Source organism: Malania oleifera, chromosome 4 (assembly GCF_029873635.1).
Source record: "Malania oleifera isolate guangnan ecotype guangnan chromosome 4, ASM2987363v1, whole genome shotgun sequence".
Classification (NCBI taxonomy): Eukaryota; Viridiplantae; Streptophyta; class Magnoliopsida; order Santalales; family Ximeniaceae; genus Malania; species Malania oleifera.
Window position 1 is genome coordinate 95,014,227 of NC_080420.1, and position 13,138 is coordinate 95,027,364.

The following is a 13,138-nucleotide window of genomic DNA, read 5'->3' on the forward strand; positions in this document are numbered from 1 at the left end:
TCCTCATTATAATCTTTTCACCCTCTTGGCACATAGTATATTGAGAATGATTTATGAAAAGGGGGGGAAAGTGAGAAGAAAAAGTAAAAACTAAAATATTTTGTTTTTATGTAACGGTCTTGTAGTGGTTATGTAACGGCCGTAGTGGCCTTTACATAACGATTGCACTCTGTAACGGCCACTACGACTGTGATTTTTCTTCCTACCAATTTCGTGGTGTGTGATGATATGGATAACCCAAAAAATCATCATGTAATGCCGTTGTGTAACGGCCGCAGCCATTATTTAAAACCATGTATATACCACAAAATAATATAACTTTAGCACAGCTAGCTAGCCAGCATGTACACATCACCAACCGCAGTGTTCTATTTTTTACTAGTGGACAAAATTGCAGGGAGGACCAGTGTGATTAATAGTAGATATTCCCCTAAGGTTTTATGAAAAAACGTCTATTGAAATTTCAAAAATTTTAGGAACCTCTCTTGAGGTTTCAATAATTTTAGGAATCTCCTTTTGAAATTTTTTAGAAAGACATAAATCACAACTTTATCATTTAAAAAAAAAAAGACACACACACACACAAACCCCTCCTTATATTTTGATTAAACAAAAAAGTTAAGTTTTTTAAGGATGCTCTGTGCCTTGTTTATGACATTTTAGAAACCTGAAGTCTTTGTCTCTTTGTCAAAATTCCAAAGAAGGTGAGTGCTTTTTGCCCAAATATATTACCCACGGGAATATGGAGATGGAGAGGTCCACCGACTTTACAGTACTTTGGAAAGTAAACAGCTGGTTCCCCAAGGGACGTACGAACATTATTGATGGGATTTTGGAACTTGGAAGAAAGGTTTGATTCCATTGAGAACAAAAGTTAAAATGCTTTAAGGCAGGCCAGCTTATCATCGATCAGCAGCTAGGCAGGAACGTATAAACACACACACACACACACACACTATATATATGAGGACCCTCGTCTTACCGAGTTCCCAATATACTGTGCAATCGTATCAAATATATTTGTGTGTGGGGGAAGTGGGAAGTGTGTATACACATATATTCTGATAGATAAGAAATTAAGTAGTGTTGTGATACTTACAAAAATTGCATTGAAGTACTGGGAGATTGAACATTCTATCGAGATCGAGATCGAGATCAAGAGATGCCTCGGGATAGGGATCCACTGGTGGTAGGGAGAGTAATAGGGGATGTGTTAGATGCCTTCAACAGGTCTATCACCCTCAGGGTAACTTACAGTAGTAGGGATGTTAATAATGGATGTGAGTTTAGGCCCTCTCAAGTTGTGAACCAACCTAGGGTTGAAATTGGAGGGGATGATCTCAGGACCTTCTACACCCTGGTTTGTATTTACCCTAGACCAACTTTATCTCATTTCAAAAACCTTAAATTTCTTCTTTCTCCTCTGGTTTGTTATATATCCAATATATATGTTTGTAGACGGGGTTTCATATTGATTATTTCAGTTGTATGCACAGGTTATGGTGGATCCTGATGCTCCCAGCCCAAGTGACCCCAGCCTGCGAGAATACTTGCATTGGTGATTTAACATAGATTCTCTCTCTCTCTCTCTCTCTCTCTCTCTCTCTCTCTCTCTCTCTCTCTCTCTCTCTCTTACAAGTTTATAATTAATTAATGGAATTTTGGTAATTGATTTTCTTAAGGAGTTTTTCTTCTTCTTCTTCTTCTTTTTTAAAATGAAAGGTAAAATATACATAGAGAGAGGGAGAGAGAGAGAGAGAGAGAGAGAGAGAGAGAGAATTGATGGCACTCCTCATCTCTATGTTTGCTGAGAAGCTATAGAGTAGACTAACCCATGCACATGGTCGTGCACCTCCTGGTAATAAAATCCACCATGTTTGACGCCATGCACGTACGGCTTTCATTTGAAATTAACGTGTTAGAAAACATGCATGAAACATAGGTCACCCTCCGGGTCTTGTGGGTGACCTTTTGGACTCTCTTGAGATGGTCATAAAAATTTTAAAAATGTCACCTTCGTGGGTGACGTTTTCTAATCTTTTATATGATGATGACCTTTTTTAAAAAAAATTCATGACGATTCTCGAGAGAGGTCTTGCCGGATTAATATATTGGACTCTTTAAGCTTATTTATGTTGCATAAATTAAGATCAGATAGTGTTGGAATTTGAATTTATATCACAATGGGCTCACTAAACCCTCATGATATATGTTTGATGAGTTGCTCAACTACGTACGTACGTGCACTACTGGAGTTGGATGGAAGAGCTCGTGGAGTTGGGTTGGTCGATCAACTAGGCCTGCCTCCCCTCCACCACTAATATTATTCTAGGATATCTTTTGATTTTTGTACTTAATACATCACCCTAAAGTTCTACACTTTTTATAAGAAAAAAAAAAAAGACTGATTGTAAACCATAATATATATCCTCATGAATTTTTTTTACCTTATTTTCTATTTGTATTTTGCTCACATAGTTTATATATCTTCTGAATGTATTGTGTCAAAATTAAATGAGTTGAGGCAGAGACTCCAGCTTCAGCAATTTTTTTTTTTTTTTTTTTTTTTTGGAAAAGTAAATTCATTGATAAGGAAGAGTCAAGCAAGTAGCTTGAGACTTCCAGAGACGATACAAAAAAGGCAAAGAGATTACCCTCCCAACTCGGAGAAAATACAAGAGAACTCCTCCCAGTCTAGGTTAAACAAAAGAGAGTTAGATTTGAACCAATGACATAGATTAAATAAACATATTCCGTACACAACTTGGGTCGTACGTGGTGTAGTTCTCCCTGAAAATTCTGCCGTTCCTTTTCTTCCGTATTGCCCAACATATAGCTGCCAGAGTAGTTGCTTTTAATCTTTTAAGAAAACCCTTCAGATTTGTGAAACTCCACAAAGAAAACATTGAGAGCATATCATTTAGCATGACCAAATGATTAAACAGATTTTTACAAACCAAAATCCAAATCTTCCTACTATAATGGCAATGGAGGAAAATATGATTGACCCCTTCGCTCTCCTCCTTGCCAAGAACACACATTGAGGCCAACCTCCATCCTCTTTTTTGTAGATTATTAGCTATCAGAATTTTATTATTAATTAATGACCAATAGAAGTGAGGGGATGAAAGAGTTCCATATGTGATTGGAGGACGGGCGTAAGTTGTTATGGATTTCTTTTTTAGAAAGGAGTTTGTAACAACTGGCCAATGTAAAATCTTGAGAACTTGAAGGTTCCTAGGAGCATGAGTTGGGATCCCTTTGAGAAATTATTTAGGGGGCCAGGGTTGCTAGTGCCACGAGAAATTATTCAAGGGAACGGCCCCTGCACATTGGTGCTCATGCAACTGCCAATCTCTGAGTGAGCCTGCCTAACTACCACCATGTGCATGTCATGTCCTTGGACATTAGCTATGGTGGTAGCACAAAAGCCCCTGCACATGGGTACTTATGCAACTAGTCAATCTCTGAGTGAGCCTGCCTAGCCACCACCGTGTGCATGTCATGTCCTCGACATTAGCTACAATGGCAGCACAAAAGCCCCTGCACATGGGTACTTATGCAACTAGTCAATCTCTGAGGGAGCCCACCATGTGCATGTCATGTCCTCGGACATTAGCTATAGTGGTAGCACGAAAGAGTCATCGTCATACGTGCCCTTTAATAATTTTTCCAATACCAAGGTTTTTTTTTTTGCCGTAAAGTGGATGTCTTTTTACACTCCCTATCCTATAGTTGCAAATTTAGAGTAGGCTTGAGGAGGTTCATTATATAGACTTATAGTGATAGGATATCACTAGATATCCTCCCTTCCCACGCACACAGATAAAGTGTTTTATTTTCTTGTGCGATTCATACGTAGATATAATATTCATGGTAAAAGCCTTATGACAATAAAATCAAGGGCGGGCGAATAGAATACGAGCTATGAGTAAAAGGAGGAATAATTTTAGGGTGGAAAGGTACTGTAGGTACTGCTGTGACAGGTGATGAGAGTGCATGGTTTGTTCTTTGGTTCATATTGTTCTTACTGCGCGCTTTCATTGAATGACTGACCGCATGCACGGCTGATCTGTGATGGCCCATACCGCAGGCTCGCCCGCCACCACAAAATGCCCTGCCACCCATAAGCTAAGGTACCATAACTTGGTCCGCAGGGCTGCAAATGGGTCGAGCGGAGCTCCAGCCGCTCGGGCTGGGTGCTGAAATTTTATAAACGACCTAATAATGGTAGTTTCATTCACTTATCTTGTTTAGATCAAATTTTGTGTCTTCCTCTTTGGGTGATTGAGTTAGTATTGAACTCTTTGGATTGAATTAACTTAACAAGTTTATTAACGAGCTCATTACCAAACTCCTTAGTGAGTGCAATAAACGGACCTATTTGCGCCATTTATTGAGCCGTTACAAGTCGAAACAAGTTGAGCCCAGCTATGCTCACACTCGGCTCATTTACAAATTGAGTCTAAGAATTGAGTTTGAGACTCGTTCATTTAGAGGTGTGCAAACGGTCGTTTTGGCCAAATTTGGTTAATTAACCAAAATTTTTGGTTAACAATAATCTCTAACCGAACTGACTAAATTAGGCGTTGTAATTGAGTCATATCCTACCGGACCAACTTTTCAAGCAATTTCGGTTAACCGAATTTGACCAAAATAATTTAAAATTAATTATAAAATCAAAATATGATATTAAATTTCAAAATTATTTATAAAATTAATGTTTACCCTTTCTTTTAATTGTAAGAGTTGAATTAGGAGAATGACATTGATTTAATAAATAAATTAAGAAAATCGAACAATTATATAATATATATTATATCAGTTATATTTAATATTACTAAATTATATTTATTTTTTAATTAATTAGTAATTTGGATGATTCAGTTAACTGAATTAAATCCTCCATATCTTATCCGAAAATTGAATACTCGAAATTATCTAAATTTGTAACCGAACCTCTATATTAACTGAACCGAAATAAACAAGCCTAAATGAGCCTTTATCGAGTCGAGTTCACGAGCGGCTTGATCCATTTACAACCCTAACGGAAGAGATTGGAAGGTGGACCCGCTACCTATTCCGCCAATTTTCACTTTAAAATTCTTTTAGAATTAATCTCATCCTCCAAGATTCTAGTGCATGCTCTTTCCATTTTTCTTTTTCCTTTTTTTTTTTCGGCTGATTCAATTATATACATTAGAAACTATTTGTTATACCCATGAATCTACCGTGACATGAGCCGACTCTTCTGTCTTTTCCAACTTAGACAGGCTTCAGACATTAAATATTTCTTGGTTCTTTGTTTTCCGGCTTCTGTTTATACATGTATATATAAAATTAGCTAACGTTTTTTTCCTGCTCCAATTCTTTTCTTTGTTTGTTTGTTTGTGAGTGGGGGCCGGCTGCACGCTTGTTGCCGATGATTTGACTGCACAAGAGTTGTGGGGGTGATGTGGTCTTCCACCTGCTTACAAACACACCGCCCACCTCCTTCATTCTATTAGCAGGCTCATTGTCTCATCTCTCTCTCTCTCTCTCTCTCTCTCTCTCTCTCTCTCTCTCTTATATATAAATTTCCATCCTCATTACCCTTATTCTCTAACTCTCTCTCTCTCCCTTCTCCCTTTACACCCATCCTTCATTCTTCAATGCAGATCCGCATCAACTTAGTTAACATCTAATTCTCTTTCTCTACTTTATTCTTTTATTTTTCGATCGGAAGCTCATTTTTGTCTGGTTTATTATAACATTTCATCTGTAAATGTTTACCATATGCATGTCCCACTGTCTTATTAAAATCATGACGCATAATTCATTGCTATTTGAAATAGGTTATACAGTCTGTCAGTGTTGGCACTAATATTTTCTTTCTTCTATGCTGACATTTAGGTTGGTGACTGATATTCCAGCAACAACTGGGACAAACTTCGGTGAGTTCCTAATTTCTTCATGCACCAAATGTTTTTCTTTTTGCATCTCCTTTTAGGCGTCACATAGGCTTATGAATAATTGATCCTGCTTTTATCCAAATTGGATAGGCCATCATTCCTTGAGTTGGATCAGGATTAGTGACCTTACTTAAGAAATGCAAATTCTCTGTTCTCATTTTAATCATATCATCATTTTTTTAACCTATCATGCACATCGCCATTTATACATTAAAAATTCACATATTCTTGCATTATTTCACCATTTGCTAAAGATGAGGGATTGTACAAAATGTAAGTGGAGTTCAAATAGGAGTATATATAGAATTTCAATTAGATCTTAAGAAGAGGGGTTTTAAATTTCAACTTCAAATAAAATTTAAGAGCACCTGCTATGGTTGAAGTCTAAATAATCATTATACAAGTTCTATCAATTTAAAATCAAGACGAACTAAATTAAAAATATATCAACTCTTATACACACACACACACATATATATATATTTATATATATATATTTGTTTGTATAGATAAAAAATTAAATAAAATATCATAAATATATTTCTATATTACTTGAATATTACTTTCAAGAATAATAATAATTAATTAGTATAGTTAGCTTATTATTATTATTATATATATATATATATATATATGTGTGTGTGTGTGTGTGTGTGTGTGTGTGTGTGTGTGTGTGTCTTTTTAAAAGCTAGTATAATCAACATTTTAGAAAGCTAAAATTTAGGAGAAAAAGAATCCAAATTGGAAATAACTAAAAGAAAGAAAGAAAGAAATGAGGAGCCAAATCAATAGTACTATATAAATAGGAATTACAAGACAGCAAAGTAAAGCAATGATTTCTAGCCTTTTTATGTAGTCTTGTTCGAAAATTCCAAACACGTTGCTTGATTTCTTTCTATGATGATATTACCTTTAAATTTGTTCTGCTAGATTCCATTCAAAAAAATTTCATCCTATAGAGAACCACTCCAAATTCCCCCTTCCTCTTTTCCATGCAACACATCCAAATGACTAGAGATACCAACCTTCTTTAGTCTAGTATCTCCATACAACTCTAGATTTGATTTATTTAAAATCTCGTTTTAAATTTTTTCATCAAGAAATATTTATTGGTCCAACCCTCAAAAATTTGTCTGTCCAATACAAGTCTTTATCTGTCAAATGGAATTATATTCACAGGAGAAAGGAAACCCTCAAAAGTTCAAAAGAAAGAAAAATAAAAATAAATAAAAGCGACCAAGAAGAGTCCAAATCAACACAAATTTCTTAAAAAAAGATTCCTCAAATTGAAAAGAACTAAAAGAAAGAAAAAAATGAGGGGTGAAATCAATAGTACTATATAAATAGGAATTTCAAGACAGCAAAGTAAAGCAATGATTTCTCACCTTTTTATGTAGTCTTGTTGGAAAATTCCAAGCATGTTGCTTGATTTCTTTCTATAATGATATTACCTTTAATAAATAAATAAAAAGACAACACTGCAAAGCAAGCAAAATGTTCCATCGGGTCTCCCAGGCGGATGAGGTTTGCCACTTGGTTGATGGTTCCCTCCAATGGTCATCTCAATCCACTTCTTCTCATTCACCTCTATCCCTCTGGTCCTCTACACACGCATATTCCTTGTAAAAAATATATATTTCATATATATATATATATATAAAGAGAGAGAGAGAGAGAGAGATGCGTAGCGATAGGTACATATAGGTAAAGGTGATGGTGTGATATACCAGTGGTCACACCAACCAATTATCCATATCCATGGGCCTTCTGAAGTGACTGCAACGAGTAAGTAAAGTTGTTTCATAAGCTAAAAAAGCTTTGGCCACAGTTTCCACTTTCTAGCCAGTCGGCGGTGAGTTCACGGGTGCACGTACGCCATTGCATTGTGTCCTAATCGCAACAATAAATAATATTTTTTTAAAAATTTGCTTATTATCCATCATAAGTAGTAATAATAATAACAGCAGCAACACTGTTGACGTTGCTGTTGTTGAATGCTGCTGTTTTTACTATTAAATTGGTTATTGTTGTTGTTTTTTAATAATAATCATAATCGCAATATTATAAATAATATACTTCTTTTGAATTCTTCCTTGTTATATATCATAAGCAGTAATTAATAATAATAATAATAACAACTACGACGACCAATATTATATTGTAGATTTTGTGTTCTTACTTCTAATCATCCGAAAATTTGAACTCAAATAAGAGTCTCTTATGACTAAACCACGCATATGATGAAAGCTTATGTTTACCATATGATGATCTAACAATGGCATGTACACGGTCTAATTTGCAGGGCAAGAAATTGTGTGTTATGAGAGTCCACGACCAACGGTCGGCATTCATCGATATGTTTTCGTACTGTTTCAACAACTGGGGAGGCAGACGGTGTACGCTCCGGGATGGCGCCAAAATTTCAACACTAGAGACTTCGCGGAGCTCTACAATTTGGGGTTACCGGTTGCTGCTGTTTACTACAACTGCCAGAGGGAGAGAGGCTCAGGAGGGAGGAGATGAAGATGCAAAGCCCTCCCTAGAGTTGCTGAAAAACTGAGTAATTCCCTTAATACTAGCTTGGTTCTCTGACTCGTGGATCTCCTCCACTACAATTAAATATGCCAATAAAAGTCATCGTCAACCTTATTTACTGCATATGACATAAAGCCCATGATGTATAAGATGCATGGGTTTATTAATAGGGTGTGTTATGGCATATATAGCACAAGCCTGTATCGCCCACCATATTTAAAATCTACAGATGAGATTGATTATCGTAGTGCGTGACACATATATTGTAATCCTAAGCCTATGGGTCTGATTGTATACGGCGATATATAGTTTGCCTCGCTTCACTATCATCATCATCTTCTTCTTCTTCTTCTTCTTCTTCTTCTTCTTCTTTTGAGAAAGTATCAAATTTAATGATGAAAGAAGAGATGTGCTTACCTGCAGAAAAAAAGCAAGCAGAGAAAGATAAAAGATACGGATTAAGATCTCAAATAGTTCAATCAGAAATGACTATGCTATGAGCACGTGCCCACACAGAAAATATACCCGAATGAGTTAGGAAGGACAGAAATGGAAGGATAGAAATTTAGCTTTTCATCAGCATAGGCAATAAATTTTTTTCTTAGGTGACTTTTAACTCCATGTTTGGAAACTTGGAGTGTGAACCTTCAATTTACATTTATATGAATCAGAATAAAATGAAAGAGAAAATTGTAGTATATTTCATTCAAATTCTCACATATCTTAATCCAAGTATTACCTGTCAAACACTTCACATCTCATGAAAGGTTGTGCAATACTACTTGTAACACTCTTACTTAACTACTCGGTCGAAAGTATACTACAATATCATCGCATAACCAAACTTACAACCATCAAATGTAAAGTAAGAAGAAGCAATAAACGTTCACGAAAGCAAATGTTAGTCACATGGTAAACATAAACTATAAGCAACGCAAGTCGTCATTAACTCCTCCGTAGGCAGTGTATTTTTAGCAAAGGAGGCAAGTAGGCTAAATACGTTTCCGAAAGTTTGTGAGTTTTATAATGAATGATGAACAAACCTATCATCTAAAGAGCATTCTACATTATTCCAACTTTGGCACGAGAAAACATAAAACTGACTTAGTAGTCATACATCAATTTTACACTAAAGTAATATCACATTCAATCAATAAAACCTATATTATTATTTACATTATGGTTACTCATCTCATGTAAACACAAGCGGTCACAAGAAAGCGTAATGTCATGAACAAGCTCAGCTTGTGACATTCTCCTCCACTTATTTGATCAATGTCCTTGTAGACTTTAACACTAAGTACTATTTAACTTTGTCCACAAACAAGTCCATGTTTTTCGTTAACATCTAACTAACTTCTCTATCTCCAAGGCCTTTCTGTTTCACTAAGAACTCATGTCACTTCTTCCTTAATGATGTGGACTTTTTGTCTACAAGGATGACTTCAACTTCTCTTCTATCAAGTTGCACTGTTTTCGATAGTGCTTCGGTTGACTATCTTCTGCTTGGATCTTCAATGTTGTCAATTACAAAACATTTTTTTGACTATTTTCCAATTGTCGTATACAATAAGATTGTCACAAAAGTGAATTTTAAAAATATAACAATTAAATAAATGTTGTAAATGAAATAAAAAGAAAAAAAAAAGTTTGGAACTATAAAAATTCAACAGTCTAGTTTTTCAGGAACTAGATGTTGCTAATCATCTTATAATATCATTTTGTTGTAAAGCATGTCCTTATATAGACAATTACATTGGCATCCCAAAGATTAACCACATAATGAACCATTATGTGGGCAGACCAAAGGTTGTAACCTATTATCTAGATAGTCATCCACATAAATATATATGTTTTACAACACTTCCCCTTGGATGGTTATACACTATGAATATGCCTCGTTAAAACCTTCGCTAAGGAAAACCTTATAGGACAAAACCATAACGAACGAAAAAGAGTGCAATATTCATACTTTCCCTAAAAATGCAATTAATTAAGAAATATCCTTAAGTCGTCGCATTCCAATGTTATGTACATGCTTTTAAAAATTGAAGTTGGCAATGCTTTTGTGAATAGATCTGCTGAGTTGTCACTTGAACGAATTTTGCAAATTTCAACATCTTCTTTCTTCAGAAGTTCATAAGTGTAAAAGAAGTTTGGTAAAATATGTTTAGTTATATCATCTTTCATGTACCCACCTTTGATTTGTGCAATATATGCTGCATTGCCCTCGTACAATATTGTTGGCTTGTCATTCTTCAGTGATAATCCACTTCTTTTTTTTCTAAGAAGGGCGGCACCTCCATTTATTTATTGATAACCCTTCACTTTTGACGGAGGAATACCGTGGTTATAAGACAATTAATGGGAGATAATCTACTTGTCTCTTTAATGTGTTGGATTATAGTTCTTAACCATACACATTCATGACTTGCTTTGTGAATTGTCAATATTTCTGAATGGTTTGAAAAGGTAGCAATGATCGTTTGCTTTACAGATCGCCAAGAGATAGCAGTATCACCACATGTAAAAATATAACATGTTTGTGATCGAGCTTTATGTGAATCATAAAAATATCCAATATCAGCATATCCTTTCAACACAGACTTTACTCCCTTTGGGTAAAACAAACTCATATCAGATATGCCGCGGAGATAACAAAGAACATGTTTTACTTCATTCCAATGTCTCTGAGTTGATGTAGAACTAAACCTTACTAGCAAATTTACCGCAAAAGCTATATCTAGTCTAGTGCAATTTGCAAGATACAAGAGTGCTCCTATTACACTAAGATAGGGTACATCAGGACCAAGGAATTCTTATTCATCAATCACATGTCGTAAATGAAATATCGAAATGGTCCACAAGATGGATGGATGGATATTGGACCACAAATATCTCCTTGTATTCTTTACAGAAAAGATGGAGACTAAAGATAATTTAGATGGAAAATGTCTAACAAATAGTTTTCCTTAAGTACAAGAAGTACAAAAATAATCACTAGATAAAAAAAATTTCTGATCCTTTAATGGATGTCTATGTGTATTTTTAATGATTCGTCACATCATAGTCGAACCAAGATGACAAAGACAATCATGCCAAAATATAAAACTTCTAAGCTCGGAGTACTTTCGGTGCATAAAATTTGATTCATTCATCCTTATTTTTGTGAAATATAGGCCAAATGAAAAACTTGAAATTTTTTCGAATATGATCTTCTAGTTTGAAACTGTAGATGTAATAAAAAGATATTTCATATCTCTTTCATTTTTGGTTTCAACATGATATCCATTACAACATATATCTTTAAAACTTAGTAAATTTCTTCGGAATCTACTAGAATACAACGCATCATCAATGTACAATTTTGTCCCATTTGGAAACATAATATGAACTCTTCTAGAGCCCTCTATTACATTTGCAGAACTAGATATTGTATGAAAACTAATTTCAGCTAATGTTAATTGCAAGAAATATTTTTTAACAAGAAGAATTGTGTGAGTTCTGCCATTGTCCACCAAACACATGTCATCCTCCATTTTATCAAGTTTATTTTGTATGATCTAGTAAATGAAAAATAAAATTTAAGAATTAAGAAAGATAACAAAATATTACCAAGCATATTATATGTAAAACTTTTAAAAATTACATAAATTAATTTTCAAAATAACATAAACATGAAGATAATTTAATAGTAGACATTTTCATCCCCAATCAAATGATCAATTTTGCCACTAGGATCCTCAAAAAAAATCAAAAACATCAAAATCAATATCCAAAGAAGACTCATACTTAGCATTAATGGGTTCATACAAATTCACTTCAGCATTTTTCCCTTTTCCTTTCAATGATGCCTTGTAAAGATCAACTAAGTGTTTAGGAGTGCGACATATTCAACACCAATGACCTTTTGTTCCACATTTATAGCAAATATTGTCATTATTTTGCACTTTGTTATTTTGTTCAGAACTTTCTTTATTCTTTGCCTATTTTCTTTGAGTCTTTTCAGTACATTTGCTTTCAAACTTTGAAGGATGATCATCACGAGTCCAACAATTTTTCCTACAATGACCCCTTTTACAACCACGGCCTTATCCACGACCTTAAGAAAAAGTCACATTCACTTCAGGAAATAGTGTTAAGCCAGTTGGACGAGATTGATGATTTTTCAATAGAAGTTCATTATTTTGTTCAGTCACAAGTAAACAAGAAATGAACTCAAAATATTTTGTAAATCTACGCTCTCCATATTGCTACTGCAGGAGCACATTCGAGACATGAAAAGTCGAATATGTTTTTTCTAACATATCATCATCGGTAATTTTTTCTCCACATAACTTCAATTGAGAGCTAATTTTGAACAAAGCTGAATTATATTCACTTACAGTTTTAAACTTTGCAGTCGTAAGTGTATCCAATCATATCGAGTTTTTGGAAGAATTTCCATTTTTTGGCATTCATTCATCTCTCCTTTAAGTTGTTCCAAAGGACTAATGGATCCTTAATAGTAAGGTACTTAATTTTCAATTCTTCGTATAAATGGTGTCGAAGGAAAAACACAATGTAACGACCTTCTTAATTTCCATATTTTTTTTTTTTATACCATAATATTAAACATGCTCTGATACCATACTAGTTAAACCCAATTATCA

The 13,138-nt window shown here is 34.7% G+C and overlaps 1 protein-coding gene and 1 long non-coding RNA gene across 2 annotated transcripts; both read left to right on the forward strand.

The window, feature by feature from the left end:
- Nucleotides 1-983: 983 nt before the first annotated feature.
- Nucleotides 984-1,677, forward strand: LOC131154081 (protein HEADING DATE 3A-like). The gene is made up of 2 exons (XM_058106585.1): nucleotides 984-1,360; nucleotides 1,497-1,677. Exons 1-2 carry the CDS (start codon nucleotides 1,163-1,165, stop codon nucleotides 1,560-1,562), a joined length of 264 nt encoding a protein of 87 aa, XP_057962568.1. The 5' UTR covers nucleotides 984-1,162; the 3' UTR covers nucleotides 1,563-1,677.
- Nucleotides 1,678-5,455: 3,778 nt separating this feature from the next.
- On the forward strand, nucleotides 5,456-8,815 carry LOC131154082 (uncharacterized). Its single transcript, XR_009136322.1, has 3 exons — nucleotides 5,456-5,672; nucleotides 5,893-5,933; nucleotides 8,254-8,815. It is a non-coding gene; the product is annotated as an uncharacterized LOC131154082 (long non-coding RNA).
- Nucleotides 8,816-13,138: the final 4,323 nt, after the last annotated feature.